General features: G+C 47.3%; 1 protein-coding gene across 1 annotated transcript in view; it reads left to right on the plus strand.

Moving 5' to 3' along the window:
* MYO7A (myosin VIIA) overlaps nt 1-24,074 on the plus strand; it is a 116,009-nt gene that overhangs the window by 20,007 nt on the left and 71,928 nt on the right. Inside the window, exons 5-14 of the mRNA XM_074980896.1 lie at nt 2,613-2,734; nt 5,517-5,659; nt 5,762-5,875; nt 7,261-7,414; nt 9,199-9,275; nt 10,117-10,236; nt 11,958-12,100; nt 13,081-13,291; nt 14,280-14,415; nt 16,873-16,979. Coding sequence (XP_074836997.1) covers nt 2,613-2,734; nt 5,517-5,659; nt 5,762-5,875; nt 7,261-7,414; nt 9,199-9,275; nt 10,117-10,236; nt 11,958-12,100; nt 13,081-13,291; nt 14,280-14,415; nt 16,873-16,979 — 1,327 coding nt within the window. The remainder of the gene's footprint in view (nt 1-2,612; nt 2,735-5,516; nt 5,660-5,761; nt 5,876-7,260; nt 7,415-9,198; nt 9,276-10,116; nt 10,237-11,957; nt 12,101-13,080; nt 13,292-14,279; nt 14,416-16,872; nt 16,980-24,074) is intronic.

Below are 24,074 nucleotides of genomic sequence, written 5' to 3' on the forward strand. Positions count from 1 at the left end.
GGTTTATACTAGGGAGATAAGTCAACTGCAGATATGCAGTTTGAGCTACGGCAACTGTGTAGCTACAATCGACTTCTCTGCAATAGACTTACCTGGTTGTCCACGCAGAGGCAGGTTGACGAGAGAAACTCATGTCAACTTCCCTTAGTCCTCATGATATTAAGGAGTACGGGGTCAACTTGCTGACACCAGATAGTTTGATTTTGCGCGTCTCTACCAGGCACATGAAATCGAACTCCAGAAGATTGATCCTGACCAGGTAGCATAACTATTTTCCTAGTCAGCTGGTCTTATCTTTTGCATAACACAGGCCATAGAATTGCACCCAGAAATTCCTGCCTCTGGCCATTACTAATTCCATAGTTACACTGGTGGTTCTCCCTAAGCACCTGATTCTTCCAAGCTCTGGAGCGACACTTTATTCCCGAGTGGGTTGGCTGAAGTCCATGAGACTGCCTGCACTGTAAGCTACTACCCAGTATGAATTAGAGTGGAAGGATCAGGCCTTGAATCAACTGCTTTTAAACTCTTCTGTAATGTGGATTTGATCTCAGTAGAGTGATGGTTAAGTAGAGGACCTCCTCTCTCCCCACAGATCCCCTCTCTCCTATTTACTCTCCAGTGAATTGTCTCCAATAACATAGAGCCCCTACGGCAGCTATAAAAATGGTTTCTGAGGAAATATAGTTTTAGAAGTGCAGAATATATTTGTAGCTGTCCTTTAATGCAGTTTGGCAGCTTGAAACAAGGCAAAGAACTTGCCTCCTTTTACCAACCAGCTGTCTTCCAAACACCAGCACGTATCTTTGATCCAAATGAATTCCTTTCTCCTTTTGATGTTTGCACTCTTCAGAAGGCTGTAATGCAGGACTGAGTTTGCATATCACTGAGACTACGATTCTGTCTCAGAGATCATGGATTCTGTGGCTTTGCAGAACCTGGAGAACCTCTTCTGGGCGGGGCTGGAGCAGCCACCAGCACCTGGGCTGCTGGAGCAGTAGCTGGTGGATGGAGTGACCATCCATCCATCCATCCTGTTTTTTGTGGGACAGTCTTTTATTTAAGCCCTCTTCCAGGTGTTCCACCTTAAAAAAAAAAAACAGACAAAGTCCTCTGCTGCTCTAGTCGGGCTTCAGTCTCAGCCCCTGGTGCCTTCCCCCTCCCACAGGACTGAAGCCCAAAAATTCTGGCAGGCTCCCTGGCAGTTGTCAGACACACAATGGGCTGTCCAGACCTGTGCTGACCCTTTTCCCTTGAAGCCAGGGACATGCCAGGCCCCACAGCCCACCAACTCAACATCGCTCTACACTCCCTATGGCCAGAGCCTCCTCCAGCCCTTCCAGAAGCACAGCACCATACTTACTGCCCCAGCCCAGTGTCCCCCTGCCCACAGCCCCACCAAAGCTTCCCAGAACCCCCACTGCTCCAATACACACATCTTTCCCACCACCTCACAGCCCAGCCCCCTGCCCCGGCCCTCCCAGAGACCCACTCCCCCACCTCCTGGGCATACCCACTGGCCCGAGTGAGAGTTGCTCCAGCCACTTAACCACTTGATTGTAAGTCTATACTTTTCATTTTTACTTACTATTAATGTTATAGCTCAGTATTTCTTTTTTAATGGGCACTCAGTCAACTAATATTGTTTTGAACATTTGACTGCATAGTTCTGATAGACTGCTGTTTAACTCACTTAAATCTGAGCAATTTTATCAAGTGTCCCTTATCCAGCATAGGGAAATATGGTCACACTGCTGGTGGAACAGCTGACTGATGGCCAGGCCAGTCCCAGGGCTACCGGAGCTGCAGCTGGGACTGTGTGTGGGACTAGAGCTGCAGGAGTCAGGCCCTGCCGCAGGAGCAGTTGCAAGGCTGGAGCAGATGGAAGCTTCAGCGTTCTCTTAATTCTCCCACTTTTCCTCCAGGGCATTTTTAGTCAAAGTCAGGGACAAGCTGCAGGGGTTTGGGAATTTTTGTTTATTGCCCATGACCCGTGCCTGACTTTGGCTGAAAATGCCCATGACAGAATTGTAGCTTATCGATGGTGTTCAAATGGGGCCCGGGCCTGGCCCCAAATTTCAGATCCTCTAAGCTGAGCACTTGGGCAGCCACCCAGGAGAAATTCAAATGCTGCCCAGCTGATTAGCAGAGCACCTGCAGTACTCATAGCTGGCCTGTTTCTACTGGTAGTACACATTTGCACATGTCTCAGTGTACACAACAACATTTATTCTGCACATGGGGGGAAAAAATTAGGGGGAACATTGATTCAGGCCTCATAGAACTTTGGATGGCACTCCTGATACAAAATCAAATCTCTCTCCTAAGCATGTGTTTGATTCCTAGGCCACACAAAATCCCCAGATCCAAACATGGATTACCTTGAAAACATTCTATGCCCTGTATTAGCCAGGAGGTCACCCTGGTATCCTCTGGTCTTGGAATCTAGGAATCTGTGACATGAAGTTTAGGGGATTTTGAAATCCATATGGAGTGTCCCCCCTCTACTAGAAACACATACCTAGAGATTTCCAGCCTGAATGGAAAGTCTGAGACCCTGACAGTGATGGGAGAGGACATTTACTCACATGCTTTCCTTACAACTTGTATAGTGGTGAGTCCGGCGCAGGGAAGACAGAGAGTACTAAGCTGATCCTGCAGTTCCTGGCGGCTATCAGCGGGCAGCATTCCTGGATTGAGCAGCAGGTGCTGGAGGCAAACCCCATATTAGAAGGTGAGCCTTGAAAAGACCATGAGTAGAGGGGAACACTTTTGCTTTTAATAATATTATGCGGGGGGCACTGAAATTAAACTGCATTCCCTGTAGTGCTTCATAACAAAAGTCATAATTGCAAGAGTGCAACACAAGCTACTGGGATCAGACTTTCAGAAGAGCTCAACATTAGAGCTGGCAGGAAATAGATTTTCCATCCAGTGGAAAAATTTGGGGATTTCAATATTTTTTTACATCCCCAATTGGAATAACAAAATGGTGGATTGTTGCAATATTTTACTGAATGAAATTCCATGAAAATTTCGCTTCAGATCAATTGAAACATTCAGTTTGGATAACTTCACAGCTGTTCATTCTAATTTCACCCCTTTTCTCTTTTTTAATTTTTTTTAGATATAAAATAAATAAACTTCAGAGTGAAAAGTGGTTTTGACAGAAAATCCGAAGGGTCGAAACAGGCTGTGTCACCATTTTAAAAATGGCTTTTTCCAATTTGTTATCTAAATGAAATATAGTCAAAGTTGTAACAATTTTGCACACACAAAAAGGGTTTAACTGAAGCTACATTTTCCAACAGAAAATTGTTTCCACAAAATATTTCTAGTCAGTTCTACTCAACCTGTAGTGTACTTACCTGTCATGAAGATCTGTAGACTTATTCTGGTACAAAAATGTGTGCTGAGCTCTTAAAATCTGCCACCATCATAACATAGACACTGCTCAACCAACAGCTCTGAAGGTTTTGCTTGGTAAAGACTCCGTATTCCACCTTCCATTGCTTTTAGTCACTGATTAACTTGAGCCTGAGTTTCATCTGATCAAAGACTCAAAACAAAATACTTTGTATTAGAAAAAATAACATTAGTGGTTCTGCGGGGTGCTTTGATCCATTTTGAACACTTTTTGGCTGCTCAGACACTAATGCAGCTTTCTTCTGGAAGAAGAGGAAAACCAGAATTTTGAATGAGGCAGGCACAGAAAACAGAAGATTCAAGTATCGGAGAGGTAGCCAAGTTAGTCTGTATCTTCAAAAACAACACAAAGTGCTCTGGCACCTTATAGCCCAACAGATATTTTGGAGCATAAGCTTTCTGGGCAGAGACCCCCTTAAGAACACAATGAAGGCCAGCTTGTCAGCCCCCTATTTACAACCCTCCTAGGAATAGGAATAGTCTGACTGATTTCAGGAGCCATTATTTTTGTGCGCTAACAGATCCCTGTCCACAAGACGGACTGACAGTCTGCCACCCTGACTCAAGTCAAGTAATACAACACTCAGCCACTGGTTCTATTGAAATCCATGGGCGTGCACATATTGTAAGAGAACTAGCTGGCAAGAATAAGGGTGACAAGGTTCTGATGTCCTTACTCAGTAAAATTTTACTTCAAAAGGAATCAGTAGGAGTTCATGTTACTAAACCAGACTCCCCAAATCTGGCCCAGTGTTACTGGGGTGCTAAAGACCTGCCATGTGCTATCCCAGCTGGGGCAAGCACTCTGGTGGACATGCACATAACACAATCAACAGCTTATTTCAAGTAGGAACACATGTAGTCGAGTGAAATAATATGTCTTAGTTGGGAGTTTTGTCTGAAGAGGAGATTCAATATTAGGCCTTTAGTTTGTAGGTTAAACTAATTATCTTTCCAGTGTTACAGATAGTAATGGCTTGAAGTTGTAATTAAAAACAGCACACTTGTAATGGTGTATGTGGGCTGAACTTGATGGGACTTCGGTGGAGTTACCTTGTTAGACTCCATGGTGGAGCTCTGTGTTACCGACCCACCCTAACATGAGATACAACAAATTACTGTAACAGGTGTTCTTTTTATGGGGATAGCTGTAACAGAAATTCAAAAAAAAGGGCTTTGTTTCACAGCTGTAGAAATAAAACACACATCCAAGCTGGTGTGATTTTTCCGTTCAGTCTTCAATGTCTATAAATCTTGTTGTGATCTGGAGCATGCACTTTGTGCGAGGCCTATATTCCTGAAATTCATATTTGAATTAATTAATCTGTATAATTTGCTGATTTGTATCTGCATATGAAAGAGTGTGAAGGAAGAGATGTTTATTATCTCCAGGAGAGGGGGTAATCTGAGTTTAGCGAGAGTGAGAGAGATGATTTTAATAGAAGCGTTTTGGATCGACTTTAGTGGGGTGAAGTCAAAAAGGGAGACTGCCAGCAGTGAGGTGGAAGATACTAAGAACATAAGAGTGCGATTTGGCCAGTGAGCAGAAAGGAATGGCAGTTCATCCATAGAAACATGTAGGTGCTAAACCAACCGCCAGAGGGAGTCCATGTTCAACCAACTCCCTCTGGTGGTTGGTTTAGCACTTACATATTTTTATGGATGAACTGCCATCCCTTTCTGCCCCACCAGCCAAATTGCACTCTTATGTTTATTACCTTCCACCTCACTGCCTGTAGTGTCCCCTTTTGGGGCCTTTTTGATTTCACTCACTAAAGCTGATCCAAATGTTTCTATCAAAATCATCTCTCTCACCCATCGCTAAGCTTAAATCACCTCTTCTTCTGTTGTTAACAAACACCTCTTCCTTCATACTGTCTCATATGCAGTGCCCCATAAATGTTCGTTCAGGAGGGGTTGGACTGGGACTTACGACCCACAGGTGAAAGGCTGTGCAACCTGTTTCCTATCGCCAGCACCATCCTTCTTCCCTTTTGTGTCTTGTTTTTTTGTCACCTCAGACAAGCTAGATTCCTTTCTGAGCCTGGGCATACATCTCACCTCTGCCATATTGTGTTGCTTATCCACAGCTTTTGGAAATGCAAAGACCATTCGTAATGACAACTCCAGCCGATTTGGTAAATACATCGACATCCATTTCAACAAGAGGGGAGCCATTGAAGGGGCAAAGATTGAGCAATACCTGCTGGAGAAATCACGAGTCTGCCGACAGGTGAGGCAGATGAGGAATGGCCGGGGTGTGTATTGGTCTGTCCTTCACTAGGCTATCAGAAGGCTCACCCTCTTGCAGAACTGACTCCTTCTTCTGCTCCAGGCCCAGGATGAGCGGAATTACCATGTGTTTTACTGTATGCTGAAAGGAATGACACCAGAACAGAAAAAGAAGTTGGGTCTTGGGAAAGCCACTGATTATAACTACCTCGCTATGGTAAGAGAGGCAGAGCAAGATCCTGGGAGTAAGATCCTGGGATCCTTCTGACTTGTCCTGATTGTTTCTTTATAGAAGGGAGTTGGAATCAGAACTGTGAGAAATGTTCCCTCACCTGAAACAGTGTGGGAACTACATGGTAGCTCTGAGGTATTTTACAAACTTGAGACCCAGCCTAGAGGTCTGTAGTAACCAGGTCTGCCTACAGTGGGGAGCAAAGGGGGCAGCTGGAGGTCTGGGCCCCTTTGAAGAGCCACGGCAGTGTTGCTGCACCACTGCACATAGTTGTGAAGGAGTTGGCGGTGGGTGGGCAGTGCTGGAGTCTTAGCGGCACTGAGGTCTGAATACCCCAGGCCTGCCCTTCGCCCTTGGCCCTGCCCCTTCCAGGGTGTGGAGCAAGGCCCCCCTTCCTCTTTGCCCCAGGGCCTTCAGTGACTGTGAGCCCCACAGGTAGTAGCTCTCTGTGCATATAGGAGCAAGCCCAGGAGCCTTAGATTAGCGCACAGAAGCTTCTTGACTTCCATTGTTCCTGGGGAGTGGGGCAATTGAGGGGCAACGTTTAAGTATACTCGGCCCAGACCATTTAACGTTCATTTGGAAATGAGGGCCAAGACCTTACCTGGGACATGATGTTCTACCAGAAGGTAGTGGAATGAGATGAGACCAGGTGGGATGAGCATGCACTGATCTGGGTTCTGAAATGTGCTCTGACCATCTGCACTAGCTGCAGAGTTCTTTGGGCCAATGGTTTCTCGCCCAGCTAGATTTCACCTCCATTACCCAAGTGAAAAGTAGCAAAGTCATACCTAATTAAGACCATGTTATCATCAGCATGGGTACGACAGTTGGAGATGGTGGAAGGTGTTTCCTGAAGCCCAGCATCGGTAAGGAGTCTCAAAGGACTCCTGTGCTGTAAGTCTGTCTTGACCATTTGGGGCCATTTGTCCCAGACCGAAGGGGACCTCTGGTGTATTTCCCTCTTTCTTTGTTTCACTGGCATTTAAATTCTGCCAGTCCTTCCTCATCTGTGTTCTGATCTCAGCCAGATCCTGGAATCGATGGCTGGCAGCGGTGGCATTGTAGGTTGGAGGTCTGTTTGGACAGTAGTCTGTAGAATAGTTCCTGTCGAGTCAATTCAGGGTCCATAGAAAGTTTTCTCTCATTCATTTCTGAGGCAAAACACCTGCGGGGATCAGGGGAAACTTACCTGAGGGAGAACTAAGGATTTATCCCATATGAGATTTTTTCAGTTGATGTTAGTGGGGGAAAATGCTAGGGCCCAGTGTACAGTATGGCTACAGATTTCAGCAGCTGTGTTCTTCCTGCACATACACTGCTCCCTGAACATGCTGTGCACAGTGTGACTTCCCTTCCTTCCTTCCCAGGGTGACTGCACTACCTGTGATGGCAGAGATGATAGTAAGGAGTATGCAAACATTCGCTCTGCCATGAAAGTCCTCATGTTCACCGACACTGAGAACTGGGAGATCTCAAAGCTTCTGGCTGCTATATTGCATATGGGGAATTTGCGGTATGAAGGTAAGCAGAAAATAGTTGCACATTTATCTATTTTAAAGGCCTAACTAACTCGGATGCTGATACATTGTCCAAGTCTGTAAGACAATGAGAAAATCAAAATACCTAGTTCTTGTCTAGTACTTTTCATCTCTCGCTCTCAAAGTGCTTTACAAAGGGGGTCAGTGTCATTCTTCCTATTTTATAGGTGGGGAAACTGAGGCACGGGAAAGCAATGAGACTTGCTAGGGCATCTGGCAGGTCAGAGTCAGGAGGAGAATCCAGGTCTCCTCACTGCCAGTCTAGTGCCCGGCCCACACGCCCACACTGCCTACAGACCGAGTATCTGCCCAGAGAGCTGGAATTGAACTGACTTTCGCACATACTGAGACCCCTAAATTGTGCTTTGTGTCAGTGGGAGCAGCAAGTGTTCAGCATTTCTGAACTGTGACTACAAATCTGGAGCAGAATCTACCTCCCTCCCTACCTACCTACTCCAGAAACATCTGTGGTCCTTACAGTCTCGGATCACTTCACAAACTCTAATCAGGGGTATCCAACTCGTCCACGAGCCTCCCATTGGATATGAGTCACATTCAGCAGAATGTATTGAAACAGGAGAAGATAAACTATGTTGGCCATTGCTTTAGTTTGTCATGTGCCTCTCCAGTGCCTTTTAAACATGACCTGGTGGTTCCACAGCTGTACGTAAGATCCCGCTGGATTGCTGTGCCCAAGTCTGGACTGTGGGCATGTGATGCATAGACTACACCAGTGCGGTGTGCTCTGACTCCCCGGATGGAGCTTGCTGGTGTACACGAACCATTCCTTAGTGCACCTTGACGCTGTCCTGTTGAAACAAGATTACACCAATGCACACCAGCAGGATCCACGCAGGAGAGTTACAGTGCAGCAATCTAGTGTGCTCCACAAATTGCACCCCTGACTCTGGGGTCGTGTAGACAAGCCTGCAGATCCCTGGACAGAGCTGGCCCCAGGGCTGTATGTCTGACACCCCAACACAGTGTATTGATGCTCCCACCCCCTGGGAGGCAGGGCAGTGCTGTCATCCTATTTCCCACACAAAGAACTGAGGTGCAGAGAGCACCTCTGTCTTATTTTCAAAAGTGACTTAGGAGCCACAATCCTCCTGACAGTCCATGGGACTTACTTTTGACAAGGATAATTAAGCTCCTAAATCCCTTAGACATTGGGAGTCTGAGCATCCCCACTACACCTAAATACATTTCGATGCTGGACCTAAGAGACTTGCCCCAGGGCCAATAGAAAGTCTGCTGTGGAGCAAGGATTTCAACTAAGCCCAAGGCTAGTGTGCTGACTGCAGGATCTTCCTTCCTCTTCTATTAAAGGCCCCGATGTGCCGAGTGAGCATGCGGATTGACAGGGCGGTGCCTTTCTTCTTCCCTGTGCACATCGTCAGCTCTCCCCTTCCCGCACTCTCCTGGGATCATGGGCAGCTCCATGGAGTAGGACGCTTGCTGCATAGGGAATGGGCTCAACCACAAGCAGGGAAGTGGTGTGACGTTGGGAAGCTAAGAGAGGAGCTCTGCCTCCTCACCCCCAGCGATGGTGCAGCTTCTCACTGACCCCAGCTGCACCATAAATTACAATCTCCGATTTCGTCTGTTCTTTGAGACCGATTGTTGGTGTATGGTGAGCGGCAGCCGGAGGGGATCAGATACAGTGCCCAGGGATCGGGTGGGGGAATGCACTGTAACCTGGATGAAAAGGGACTGACAACATAGGCCACTTCTGCATGTATCTTCTCTGTGACTTTCTCCATGCAGCACGAATGTACGACAACCTGGACGCCTGTGAGGTTGTTCGCTCTGCGTCGTTGATCACTGCAGCTTCGTTACTGGAGGTCAGTTGCTTTTCTGTCACATTGTCTTGTCTATTTCTTCCTAGGATTGCTTATTCCTTTTATTATGGTAGCACCCCAGTCTAGTCAGGACCCCTTGTGGTGGGTGCTGTGCGAACGGAGGTAGAAGCAGCCCCTGCCCATGAAGGACATACAGAGCTTTGGGATCCAGCTCTTTTACCTATTCTAGCAAGACAAAGTGCGTGTAACTGATGGTAACTTCTCCCTGGGTGGAACCCCAGGCATAAGGAGGTTCCTCTTGATGTCATACACCTTTTAGAATGGCCCACACCTTTTGTAGCCTCTACCACTGGATTCCTGGCCCCTGGAGAATGATATATAAGTTAGGGCAGCCATGAGGCTGCTCTCATTTACATCAAAGGTTGCGCATGACCCTGGCATGACTGAGAATACAGCATGGTTTGAAGTTACTCACTGTATAATTGTTTGCAGGATCAAGATAATAAACCTCAGGAAAACTGGTTTTGTTTTTCGAGGTGCTCTCATCATTTTCTGTTTACACTTTGCACTAATGTAGTGTAGCACTTCTCAGATTACAAGGGTTTTACAGACATGAACTAATCCACCCCTACAAAACCTCTGTGGCACAAATGAGTAGATGTTAGTCCCCTGGATGAGGCTGAGTAAACTAAGGCAGAAAGGATGAGTGAGTCACTCGAGGGAGTGACTCGGGGGTAGGAAAGGAGGAGTCAACCTCTGAGCTGAGCTTGGAGCCCAGGCATTCTCTGTTCTCAGCCCTGTGATCAGGCCATTGAGCCCTGTCTTTCCAAAGAGATGTGTATGTTCCGAATCCATCCACTGTATGTTGTTGTACCATGGTCAGGTTGACCCTCAAGATGTGATGAACTGCCTTACTAGCCGCACAATAATCACGAGAGGAGAGACTGTCTCCACCCCACTCAGCATGGAGCAGGCGCTGGATGTAAGGGATGCTTTTGTCAAGGTAACACCTGAAGTGCACTTGTTCTGCCATTTTCTTTTTAAAATGTATACCCACCCAGCCCTTTTGGAATGGATTTACATCCTCCATCACTTGGAAGTTCTTGATCTTGCTCAGGACCTCAGTTGCTGGGTGAAATGTTGTGGCCTGTGTGTTAGTACAGAGGTATTCGGGCCTGCCTGTGGAGGCCTATATGTTACAAAGTTAGGTATTTTTATCACTTGGCTAATTATAGAGGTATAAAAAAAAATTCTCAAAGACACAGCTTGTCTGTATATAGTTATGCCTTGCTCCTAACCTAAGACTTTTGGCTAAGCCACAGGAGCATCCATACACTGGGAAATGTAGGGTCCCATCCTTACACATCCCAAGCCTGTCACATTGGCATAAGGCAATTTAGGCTGTTAGAAAGGCAGTCCCTGCCAGATAAAGGGAAGACCCTAGAAGATGTAAAACTTAGGTCGATAGCTCTGTCTGGCAAGGACCCACTTGTCAATAGTTGGGGTGTAAAATCTTCATATTTATTGTTTTGTCATTGTGCTCCCCACTTCTCTATTGCTTAACTGTATGGCCTCTGTCTGGTTCTTTGATTGTTTCTTTCTGCAGTATAGTTAATTTTGCTGGGTGTAAACCATTTGAGGTGGTGGGATGTGATTGCTTAGATAATCAAGTTACCATATGTTAGGATTGGTTAGTTAAATTTCAGTAAAATAACTTAGGGTGTAGCTAAGAATCTTACTATTTAAATTGGGGGCAAACAGGAAGTAAGTTGGAAAAAGAGGGAAAGGGAAGTGGAAGTGCTCGCTCGAATTAGGGTTGCCATATGTTCTGTGGAGAAATTTTTGTGTAAATGCAGGACGTGGTACTTGTTACGGAAATTCCCGGGCCCAAGCCGGGGTTTTAGTGGATGGGCTGCCAATGGGGTTTCACGCCCCAGCCATCTCTCAGGTGCAGGAACCCTGGCCAGGGCCAACAGCCCCAGCCCTGTGATCCCTGGGGGGGACCCCTGGCAACCCCATGGCTGGGAGCCAACTGGGGTGTGGAGCCCCTCCGGCAGCCCCAGCCATGGGAACTCCAGCTGGAAGGGTGGGAGCACCCCAGCAGCCCCATGGCTGGGAGCCGGCTGGGGCACAGGATCACCCACCCCTCAGCCAGAGGCAGCCTCCCAGCCATGGCAGCTTCCTGGCTGTGTGGCTGGCAGGGTCCCCCTTCCCCTCAGCTGGGGCTGCCTGTCTTGCAAACCTTCCCCAAAAATCTCACAGCCCTAGCTGGAAGTTAACCCCTATAAACAGCAAATTATTTTCATCTCCAGACTTTGGATACTGCTGTTCCCTGTTCACAAGAGAAGGCCCAGGGAAGTGGGTGGTGAAGGAATGGTTAGGTTCCGCTAACACTGTGCTGTTCAGGAGTCCAGATTAAATCTAAGGGTCCAGTCTGGCCTTGACATCTGTGACTCCCATACTAGTGCTAGCTGTGGGGAGCACATCTTTGAGGCCTGTGTCATGATTTGAGGTGGGCCTCTGCCAGAAACCCTGACTCTGTGAGGTTTGAAATCTGGACCTGAGCCCACCCGGATTCAACCAGCATCGGAATGTGGAATGTGTCCTTTCGGGGGAAGTCCAGTTTGTGGGGCTGGCACCAGAGAAGGGCTGTCAGCACAGGTTGCAGGCCCACAGGGCAAACACAGCCCCATCTCACCAAGCTCCATCTCTCTGATGACTCAGGGAATCTACGGACGGCTTTTTGTGTGGATTGTGGAGAAGATCAATGCTGCCATTTACAGGCCTCCCTCCCATGAACTCCAGAGTGTCCGCAGGTCCATTGGGCTTCTCGATATATTTGGCTTTGAGAACTTCACTGTTAACAGGTACAGACCCTGAGACAGCGTTGCAGGGCCCTGCTTCCAGCTGCCTGCAGTTAAACCAACTCACCAGACCTCACAGGCTAAGTAGGGCTGGGCTGGATGGGAGATCTCCGAAGTTAACACATACATGTAACCTGGGCAGACCTCTGTTGTCTGTGGGCAAATTCAAACCTAGTAGTTCTGGAGCTTAGTGTACGAGCCTCTAGCACATGAGCTAAGACTGGCTGGCTCTCAACTAAGGCTGAAGGTCAGACTTGTTCTCTGTTTAAGGGATCTCAGTGCCACTGGATGGGAAAGTTGCACCAAACCCAGAAGGTGTGTGGGTTATATACAGTGCTAGGATTTCAGCAGCTGATGCTCTTACTTTCGATTTTATTCTCACCCATTGTTAACCTCACTGAGGGTATGTCTACACTAGGCAGTTATTCCAGAATACCTTATTCCAGAGTTATTATTCCAAAGTAAAGTATTCCAGAATAATGTGTCTACACTACAGGGAAGCCCCAGAATAAGCAAAACTTATTCTGAAATAGTAAGTGTATGCACACAATGAATCCTATTTCGGATTAGAGCCCCTGGAAGCTCTGCAGAGCTCTAATCCAAAATAGTATGTCTACACAGTTAAATTATTTCAAAATAAGCTATTCCAGAATACTTCATTTCAAAATAGCCCGTTCCCTGTCTACACAGCCCCTATGTTGAAATAGGCACCATTCCCCATAGAATGAGGTTTGCCAAATTCAAAATAAGCCATCTGCTATTTCAAAATTATTTCAAAATAGCGGTTGCATTACGTAGATGCTTGCAAAATTATTTTGGAATAGTAGCCATGATTCCAAAATAATTCTGCTGTGTAGACATACCCTGAGTGGCCGAAAGCATTAGTGCATATCATCTAGGATAGGAAGTGAAGGGATGAGCAGGGACGTGGAAATCAGGGGCATACAGCAAAGCTAAATGGCTTTTGTCCATCGTTTCCCCAGTTTCGAGCAGCTCTGCATCAACTTTGCGAATGAGAACCTGCAGCAGTTCTTTGTTCGCCACGTCTTCAAGCTGGAGCAGGAGGAGTACAACCTGGAGAACATTAACTGGCAGCACATCGAGTTCACCGACAACCAGGATGCCTTGGACATGATCGCCATCAAACCCATGAACATCATATCCCTTATTGACGAGGAGAGTAAGTTCCCCAAGGTATGTTGGGAGCCAACCATTCATTCAAGCCACTCTGTCAGCTTCACCTTCCATGTGAGCTGGTAGACGGACTTTGACTTTTCCAATTTCCAAGTTACGACACGAGTTTCATGGGAACAAATTTTAGCCAATGAACTGGTATGGTGGCATCTATGTGTTCACTATAACCATTGTGGGATTGGTCACGTCAGTCACAAGGTATTGTTTCTCTTCCCATGCTGCAGGAGTACAATAGTAAAAATTGGAGAAGCCATCCTGGGTATGGCAGTATATTAACTGAGTGCATTTGTGACAGCTGCCTTCTTGGCTGACACCCCCGAGTTACCCAAACTAGCAGCACAGCTTCAGGGAAAGAGCTGTCCCTACCTAGCTGGGGTTGTAACAGATTCTTATCTGTGGATCAGGCACAGACGGGGACCTGACATGCACTTGCCAGCTGGTTCTGTAGTTGTTGCATTTACTGGTCTCTCAAGTTGTCTTTCACCATTCACCCAGCGTGGATGACAGCATTGCACCTCTGAAAGGGGCAGGGCTGAAGGCAGAAGGGGAGGGGCCTAAGGCAGTCAGCCCTTAGCGCTGCCTGGACCATGGTGCTGGCCCCTCTCCCTTTCTCACAACCATTTGGAGCGGCAAAGCAATGCTTCCACGACACTTCAAAGGGGCCAAAGTAGAAGCAGCAGCAGCTGGAGCTCTGGGCCCCTTTGAACCACTGGGATCCTGTGCAACTGCACCCTTTTCACGCCCCATGAGCGGGCCTGCATTCAGCACTATCGCTGTCATGGTGGTGAGGATGTATGTGCAACAGCCTTGCTAGGGATGGGAACAGTTAGATCACTTGTTTTAAATTACTGCTTGCAAGTTTCCACCTGCCAGTGCATCTCACATTGGAACAAACTCGTACCTCACCGCGCTAATCAAAACGGAACACACTGATTATTTGACAATTATTTTAATGGGGCAAACATTGGACTTGTTCTTTTTTATGCAGGGTACAGATACCACCATGCTGCACAAGCTGAATTCTCAGCACAAGCTGAACACGAACTACATCCCACCGAAGAACAACCACGAAACACAGTTTGGCATTAACCACTTTGCCGGTGTTGTCTACTATGAAACAAAAGGTGACTGCTGTCATGGCCTGGCTTCAGGGAGCTGATTGGTGGGGGAGCCGGGGGACAGGACTGGGCAGGTTTCTGTGGTAGACCCCTCAGCTCTGTAGATCACGTTTGTTATGACAAGAGAGTAAGAGGCGCTGAGAGAGGAGCAGCCTGGGCAGATTAGTGATTTGTGCTGTCGTTCCTGCCAGGTTCGTTACCCTGATTTCCTCTCTTTGTGTGTGGGCCTGCGTTTAAAATACCAGGCAAAGGTGGATTTCAGCCACCTTCCAGGATTAGAAGAAAAGAACTTTGGCCAATGTTTTCAGCCCCGATTGCTGACAGTTACTCACCTAACGCCCTGCTTCGGTGTGTAAATAAGTGCCATTTGTAGAGGTGCTGAGCGCTTGCGTTTTCCCTTCAATGCCCTGGGGATGGTGGGTGCTCAGCACCTCTGAAGATCAGGCTGCTGTTGTTTCCAGCAGGTGCCAAACGGTAGAGCTGCTGGCGGTGCCTGATGGCTGCAGCATGATGCCAGTGAGCACAGCATGTACCATAGAGCCCCAGTCAGTCTCGTAAAGCTCCACACTTTGGACCAAAGCCCCAAACTGTGGATTGCGCCTGCCCTTAATATCATAGCAAGAACAGACATTTCTCTTTCCTCCTCTCCGTACAAGGCAGAGTCTGGGCATGTCTGCCCAGTGCCTAGCACCGGGGGACCTGATCACACGGTACAAATAACTAAATACAAGGGAACTGGAAAGTAGTTAGAGTGGCTGCCGATGACCCCACACCCTCAGGGTGCTGGCGGCGTGCCCAGTGTGCCATGGCTCACAGCCAAGCCCTGGAAGTCCTTCAGCAGCCAGGGCCATGTAGGGTGGTAGCCCTGATGGGTCCCCATAACCACTCAGACATGGCTAAAGGGAAGGACATTTTACTAGGGCTGGCAGCAAAGGGGAAGGCTGCAGCTTCCTTAGGAATAGAGGCTAAAACAATCAGTTCAAAGTCAGCATCAGCAGTAAATGTTGGGGTCCCTGGAACGGTCCAGTGGAGGGTGAGAAGTCTGTGACCTAATGCCTGGGAGGGCCCTGTGCTAACCAGGCTCCATTCCAGCAAACAGGAATTCGCAGGTTTCCAGGCCAGGGGGCCCTGTTGCTCAGGCATCCTGCCCAGCTCTTGGTTCTTCCACTGCTCCTGGGACTTCTTTCCACATCCCTGCTGTCATGGGGCTCCCACTCCCAAGCCGAGCCCAGCCACCTGGTTCAGCACGAACGAGGAAAATGCCGGGGGATAGCGGGGAGGGCTGATGGGAGTCCCAGGAGGCTTCAGTTGCTTTCAGAAAAAACAAAACTTTCAAGCATTTTCGTCAAAGAACTAAAACCCTTCAAAGTCGCCTCTGTCCTCTGGGCACAGCTGAGGTCAGGGGGTGGGGGTGAGAGGAGGAGGCTGGTGGTCAGGAGCTCCAATGTTTTTGCTAAAATGTTGCAGAGTAAGCCCATTTTTACGGTGGGTGTGCTAACATGTCTAGCAGTACGCGTGCTCCTTTGCTGACTGCCTTTGGGCTGGCATTTCAACACCTGCTGTGTGATACAGGGCTTTTGCACTCCGTCATGTGTTCATGCGAATGACACAGTAATATGTCCAAGCCCCATTTGCCTATTAAGGCAAACAAAAGTGGCTAAGGGTGTGGAAATTCAGCTGCTTGCACGTGGAGGTAAATGCCCTGTGCATACAAAGGGTGTGTTCTGAACTCAGCTTAGCTAACCCATGTTACCCTACAGGGGTTAAAATAGCAGTGAAGACACAGCACCTGTGAGCTGAACTCAGGTTAGCAGCTTGTGCTAGAGCCCGGAGGTGAGTCTGGGGCTGCATGTGAGCTGCTAACCTGAACTAAAAGCCAAGTCACCGTGTCTTTGCTGTTATTTTAACCCTGGTTAAATGGCTTGAGTGAAGAATGCTCCCTTTTTTTTTTTCCAGTGTAGACATACCTGAAGTCCTGTGCGCACAAGGAGTCTCAGTCTCTTCACCTCAGGCTCACGCCATGGCTGCCCCTTCTCCCTTCTCCTCCCCACTTCTCCCCTGCTCTGACCTCTCCCTTGCAATGTCTTTCCATTTAGCTGATCCCTTCCTAACAAAACTCACCTGAAAACCCAGTTATGGCACTAGCCTGGTGCGACCATCATATCATTCACTGCCCACTAAATTGTGTGTGCTAGCATAATGGGACCACATCCCCAGCTGGTCCCTAAGCAACGCCATAATCATGATTATTATTAATAATAACAAAGGGAAACTGAGGGCCATGCTTTCATTGGCACTTCATGACCATTCAGGGCCTGATCCAAAGCTTGTTGAAGAGAATAGAAAGTCTTACCAATTCCAACGAGACTGGGCAGCAAAGTGACTGAAGTGTTGGCTGCAGGACATAGTTTAGCACGTTTCATTCTGCTGCCTAATCTGTATGTTGTTCCATTGTTCCTGTAGGGTTTTTAGAAAAAAACAGAGACACACTTCATGGAGACATCATTCAGCTGGTCCATTCCTCAAGAAACAAATTTATCAAGCAGATCTTCCAAGCGGATGTGGCTATGGTAATAAATGCCTAGGAAAATGCTTGCATGTCGTGTCTCATGTGGTTGAGATTCCTGGGTGGGAGAGGGAGAATTTGCAAGGAAATTTATAGAAGTGATATTATGTGTTTTGTATTCCAAATGGATTAACGCAGTATTAACATGGGGTCCTAGATATATTCATTCCAGGAGTCCCAGCTCAGTATAGCCGCTCATAAACTATTCTTCTTTCTCATCACCTAGACAAAGCAGTGATTGGTACTAGAGGTATTAACTTGTTTTTATTTTATTCAGTAAATGTGGAAGAGCTAACTCAGGTGTCAGCAACCCGCAGCATGCGAGAACTATTTGCAATACATTTGGTTTGTAACAGCATTATTTTGAAATAAGCTATTGCAGAAGGGCTATTCCAGAGAAGTTTATTTTGAAATAAGGCTTTGGTGTAGACATACCCTATGGCTATAGAAACGCTGTAGCTGTAACTTGAAATAACTTACGCAATTTGCACAATGCAAATTGTGAACAGTATTTCGAGTTACCTTATTTCAAACTTGGTGTTATCCGAATGGCTCCGAAGTTAGAAGTAAGGGGCTATATTGAGGTTTCCACTACCCCCCTCACAATGAGGGGTCATGGCAATGGAATACTGTACTCGAAATAACACTGTTATTTTGAGTGCAGTGTTTTGCCCCGGACTACTACAAAAATAGTGTAGCCATAGCCGATGGGAATTAGGAGCTTAAGAGGTTTAGGCACTTTTAATGTTTTCACTGTATATCTGAGGTGACTTTTAAAATGAGACTTAGGCTCCTAAATCATCTGGGCAGTTCTGAAAGATTTGTCCTTTGCCTTCACAACTCACTGAAATCAGCAACAACGCTCCCATTCACTTCGGGGAGCAACATCAAGAACATAGGCTCTGATTCAGATAAGTATCTTCTTTTCAGTATGTGAGTAGCCCTGTTGGCTATTAGGAGATGACTTGTACATAAAATAGACAAACTTTTTGGTCTGAAGGCCACATCTCAGAATGGAAACTGTAGCGTGAGACATGAATGCTCACAGAATTGGGGATTGGGCTGTGGGAGGGGCTGAGGGGACCAGCAGGGGGTGAGGCCTCTGGGATGGGTCTAGGGATGTTGATTGTGGGGTTCAAGAGGATGCTGCAAGCTGGGACTGAAGGGTTCAGAGGGCTGTGGCACAGGGACGCTCAGTGGTGCAGGATCTGGGTGGCACTTACCTCAAGCAGCTCCCAGAAGCAGCAGCATGTCCCCACTCTTACTCCTAGGTGGAGATGTCACCAGGCAGCTCTGGGCATTGCCTTCTCCACTAGCGCCACCCCTGCAGCTGGTTCGTAGCCAATAGGAGCTGCAGAGACGGTACTTGGAGTAGGCAGTGTGTGGTGCCCCCTGGCTGACACTACACATAAGAGCTGGAGGGCTACGCTGCTGCTTTCAGGAGCTGTGCAGAGCCATGACGTGGAACAGAGTAAGCCCTGATCCCCGCTCGTGGGCAGGGGCTTGAGTGCAAGGTTAAAAGGTCTGATGGACTGGGCGTGGCCCATGAGCAGTAATTTGCCCACTTCTGACTTAAAGCAACACACCTGCTTAAGTACCTTGTTGTGTTTTCTTATGTTTGCACTTTCATTTCATTGCCCTCCAAAGCATTGCCGTTCACCTTGAAATGATTTCTCGCTATTTGGGGCATGGAGTGGCAGCATGAATTTAAACTTCCCTAATCTATAGGATCAATAAAACAGATCCTCTAGGGTTTACACAGCCAGCCAGACACCTTCAGTGACACACTTAGGAGGCCAGCTCCACTAAGTTCCAGCCTGCGCTCTTTAGAAAATTTTAAGCAAAATACTGGTGATCAATCCATTTCAACAGAGCCATGGGCCTTATGAATGCTACAGTGTCAGTGTAGTTAGGGCAACACAGTGTCTGTATAAACACTCCATTATTTACATGGGCTGATGGCTGTCTTAGCGGGAAAGCTGGACTGCTAGAGCCTACATGCCCCAGCTCCTCATGCATGAAGCTGAGAAGCCCAGGCAGCCTCCCATTCTTGGTGTGGAATGAAAAGATGAGCACTGGGGGCGGGGCGGTGGGCGCTGCACAAAGCTCTCAATCAGCGTTCCCTATAAGTTGAGCACTTGGGCAGCCACCCAGGAGAGATTCAGTTGCCACCTAGCTGATTATCAGAGCACCTGCAGCTGCCCGCAGCTGGCAGCATATGTTTCTAATGATGGTGCCCATGTGCACGTCTTGGTGCACATAACAAAATGTATTCTGCCCCTGGGTGGACATAATTAAAGGGAACCCTGCTCTCTGTCCCCCTCAGTGCCCCTCTTTGGCTGGTGAAACAGCTCCTGGTGAAGACAGAAGGTCATGTGCACCTCAGCTATGGTGACTGTCAGTTGACATAATATAGGCTAATTTTAGGGGTAGAGCAGACATGCTCATAGACTGTAAGGCCATACCCTCTGTAAACTAATCAAGCTCAGTCCACATCTACATTACCTGGAAGATCGACCCTCAGTGGGTTTCGTTCATGCACCGAGGTTTCATTTCATGCACCTGGCAGAGGTGTGTGAAATCGACCTATCAGGGGTCGGCTATCACAAGGAATAAGGGAGGTTGATGAGAGAACCTCTCCCGTTGACCTTCCTTAGTGAGGATGGCCAGGTAAGTCAGTTACAGATAAGTTGATTCTAACTACACAATTGACATAGCTAGAATTGCATATGTGCAATTGACTTGACCGCCTAGTGTAGATCACGCCTTGTCTGGAAGCCAGTTAGGTTTCACTTCACAGAGTTAGCTGGCAGAGTTGCAGACAGAATGCTAAGAGCAAAGGGGGATGGAGGTTAAAAGATAGAGCAGGTTGCCGGGAAAATCAGCTAAAGCATAGCAATATTTTGTTTTGGCGGGAGAAGTTCAAACTTTAATTTCCATGGACATTTTCAGACCAGCCAAGGCTAAAAGTAGGGGAAGAAGGGAGAGAGTTAGGGAAATTCATTCAGTTTTTGGTCAGCATTTTGACTTCGTGACCATTTTCCATCTAGTTTTATAGTAAGTGTCCTGGCCAAAGGAGAACAAGTGTGTTCCTTAGCGGGGTCTGAAAGGAATGGCGAATAAATAATATGGAGAGAGGCAGGAAGGTTGTTTCAAGTGGTAGGAGCTGCAGGAAGAATTCTCTTTCAGCAACTGTGGTGAGAAGGCCAGTGCTTTGACAAGGGGAGAGAATGGAGGTACACACAGTCCGAAGAATTACCATATTGTTCTGTGAGGTGTGAGTGGAGCCCAATCACAAAGCCTATCAGAAAACACAGAGCTCCCCTCTTAGTTATTCCTTCTTTTCACTTTTCCCCCTGTTTTCTGTCTCTCTTTTTTGCCTTTGCTTCTTGGAGTTTCTCTGTGGCTATGCATCCAGTGCTTTTGGCCAGTCACCAGCACCCACTCCAAAGGTAAATAAATCCATCAGTTCCTCTTTGAGTGTTCACTTCTCTTTGATAAATACTGTGTTCTTGCTGGTTGTTTGTGATTGAGTTGCTAAGCTCTCCATCGCAGATCTGCTTAGGGCTTGTTCAGTAGATGCAGGAATGTGAGCCATTGTTTGTGGTTGCCTGACTCAACCCAGGAAAGCTGAGGTTCTGCAAAGGACACAGGGATGATGTGAAGCCAGTTTGGATAAAGTCATAACCAACCCACCATTTTGGTTCTTAAACCTAGACCTTTTCTGAGGTTTGAATAGTTATGGTTAACTTTATTTTGAACTTGATAGGCTCAAACTTTGGCTGACATAAATTAGTGTAGCTTTGTTGACTTCAGCAGAACTACGCTGATTTGTGCCAGTTGAGGGTCTCAGCCAGTTCCATTTCCATTTCCTTCTGAGTTTCATTTGGGAGATTGTTTGTATTTGCCACTCAGGTGTAAATACCACTATTCTTACAAGCAGGCTTGTTTTAGGGTTAGTTCAAACTTTCTCTAGCAAACCCCAGAGGATCAGATACAGTAAATATCAAACTATTGTGTGCTTATCCGAACTGGAGCTCTAAACCTTTCCGAAGTCCTTCTAAACTAACCTTCAGTCTTTGCTCGGCTTCTGATGGCTTCCCAAACCTTCCCTGCTTCTTGTCTGGCAGTAGTGTAGCATATCATATAATAGAGAATAACATCCACTGTGCTAGAATTGTTGTTGTGTCAACATTTCCACTACAGTCCTCTGATGTCAGGAGGGTTATACTAGAGATGGGCCTGACTTGCAGAATTCAGATGCAGATGTGGGTCTGAATTTTAACCTCTCCCAACTCTGCAAAGATTCCAGGATGGCTGAATTTGAAATTCCAGTGTGGGCACTTCTGAACACAAGGCCTGATTTTTTTTCTAAATCAGATCCAGATTTTGAAACCAAATTTTCTCCTCTGGTCTCCAGGTTCCAGGGCGTTAGGGCTTTCAAGTTTCATTTGGGCCCATCTCTAGTTTTAGAACCTTCCTGCACACCAAGCAGTCTTTATAGGCTGAAACATGATGGCCATGTCTACACAAGCCAAAAACGTCGAAATGGTCATGCAAATGGCCATTTCGAAGTTCGCGGCTCATCCAGATGGGGCTCCTTTTCGAAAGGACCCCACCTACTTTGAAGTTCCCTTATTCCCATCTGCTCATAGGAATAACGGAACTTTGAAGTAGGCAGGGTTCTTTCGAAAAGGAGCCCCGTCTGGACAAGCCACGCGGTGGTGAGCCGCATCAATTTCAAAGTGCCGCGGCCGCCCACATGCTAATGAGGTGCTGAATATGTATTTCAGCGCTTCATTAGTAAACTTTGAAATGGCCATTTGCATGGCCATTTCGAAGTTTTTGGCTAGTGTAGATGTAGCCAATGTATTCTAAACACAGGAGAAAATTAATGTGGAAAATATTTTAGAAATGCAGCTGCTCAGTATTAGTTTTAGGAAAACAACAGGGCAAAAAGGTCTTACCATCTCCCTCTGGTTTTCTGCTCTTTGCTGACTCAGAATAATTCAATCTTTTACAAATAATGAACTAAAATAGTGAAGGTTGAGCACTTAGTTTAATGGTGGAATGGTTATTTTGGAACATATTTTCAGTTTGTGCTCAAATTGGCAATCTGTGTAACGAAGAGCTTAGAGTAACAATAATACTTAGCACCATTATGTGGCATTTTGCATTCTTCGATCTCAAAGCACTTTCAAAGATTGTAATCTGGGGAAGTGATTATCTTTTCATTTGATGTCTGTAGAGTACCTAACATAATGACCTCCTGATTCTTGCTTTGAGCCCAAAGGACATACCATTTTTTTATTAATAAAGCAGGGTACATATCACCAACCCCAAATTTCAAATGGGGAAACTGGGGTTCCAAGAAGCAATAAGGTCTAGTGAATAAGGCACTCAGCTGTGACCTGGCTGACCTGAGTTCTGTTCTAAACTCTGGCACTGATCTGTGTGGAACCTTGAAGAAATCACTTTGCCTGTCAGAGAGCAGTGAAATGACTGACCCAACACACAGGATCTCAGAGGCAGAGCTAGGAACAAGGGGGCCGGATAGGTGTGGGACATGGGAGCTACGTCTACTCGTGAAGCCTACATCGAAGTAGCTTATTTCGATGAATAACATCTACACGTCCTCCAGGGCTGGCAATGTCGACGTTCAACTTCGACGTTGCGCAGCACCACATCGAAATAGGCGCTGCGAGGGAACGTCTACACGCCAAAGTAGCACACATCGAAATAAGGGTGCCAGGCACAGCTGCAGACAGGGTCACAGGGCGGACTCAACAGCCAGCCGCTCCCTTAAAGGGCCCCTCCCAGACACAGTTGCACTAAACAACACAAGATCCACAGAGCCGACAACTGGTTGCAGACCCTGTGCATGCAGCATGGATCCCCAGCTGCCGCAGCAGCAGCCAGAAGCCCTGGGCTAAGGGCTGCTGCCCACGGTGACCATAGAGCCCCGCAGGGGCTGGAGAGAGCGTCTCTCAACCCCTCAGCTGATGGCCACCATCGCGGACCCCGCTATTTCGATGTTGTGGGACGCGGATCGTCTACACGTGCCCTACTTCGACGTTCAACTTCGAAGTAGGGCGCTATTCCCATCCCCTCATGGGGTTAGCGGCTTCGATGTCTCGCCGCCTAACGTCGATGTTGACATCGAAATAGCGCCCAACACATGTAGCCGTGACGGGCGCTATTTCGAAGTTAGTGCCGCTACTTCAAAGTAGCGTGCACGTGTAGACACGGCTGGGCAGAGCAGGGGCAGCGGCATGTGGCCAGTGCCCTCACTAGAATCCCCAGACTGGTTACCTCTGCTGCTCAAGCAGTGGGCCAGCAACCCTCCCCTCTAGGACTAAGGAAGGATGCCCCAGTGGAAATTCACTAAGCCAGCTTCCTGCCTCTGTATCTTCTTCTAGCCACTCCTGCTACTAATCTGTAGTGCTGCACTGGAGGTGGCCACTTACACTGAACTAGCAATGCTGCATGGTGCTGCTGATCTAAAGCAACCCCAGCCCATCGCCCTCCTGCTATCTGAGCCGTATTATCCTGACACAACCTGTCCTCAGCAAACCAGACTCTGCTAACAGCCTATGTCATCACCAGCTCCACAGTACTCACGTGCCCGGGTCTATGTCTGGTGACACAAATTACACATTAGCAACATATCCCCCTGTGAAGGTTTGCTGGGATAGCCAATGGCTGCTGAATTAAACTCTCCCGTTCTGGCATTGCCGGGTTTTTCTGGTGTGTGCATGAGCTGGGCTTCAACTGTTCACTTTCCCTTCTGGAATTCCACAGTGATTTTGTTTTCTTGTTTGGGCTTCATTGTACAATACCCTATGGCCAGAGCTGTGCAAAGCCCCTGAGAGTTTTCCAGGGTGGTAGAAATCTTCAGTGTTGATGTCCTCCAGCAAAGTGCTGCTTCTATGTTTAGCACAGTGCCCAGAGACCTTGAGGATGGGGACTTTTATCAATGGGGGGAAAATGCATACAATTTGTCAAATATTGCCAGTGATCACAGGGCTGCTTTGTGTCTGCAGCCCCTGTTCATCAGCCAGTAAAGAACATAAGGCCTTTGGAAAAGACATGGCAAAAT

The sequence above is a fragment of the Carettochelys insculpta genome, chromosome 1 (assembly GCF_033958435.1).
Source record: "Carettochelys insculpta isolate YL-2023 chromosome 1, ASM3395843v1, whole genome shotgun sequence".
NCBI lineage: Eukaryota > Metazoa > Chordata > Testudines > Carettochelyidae > Carettochelys > Carettochelys insculpta.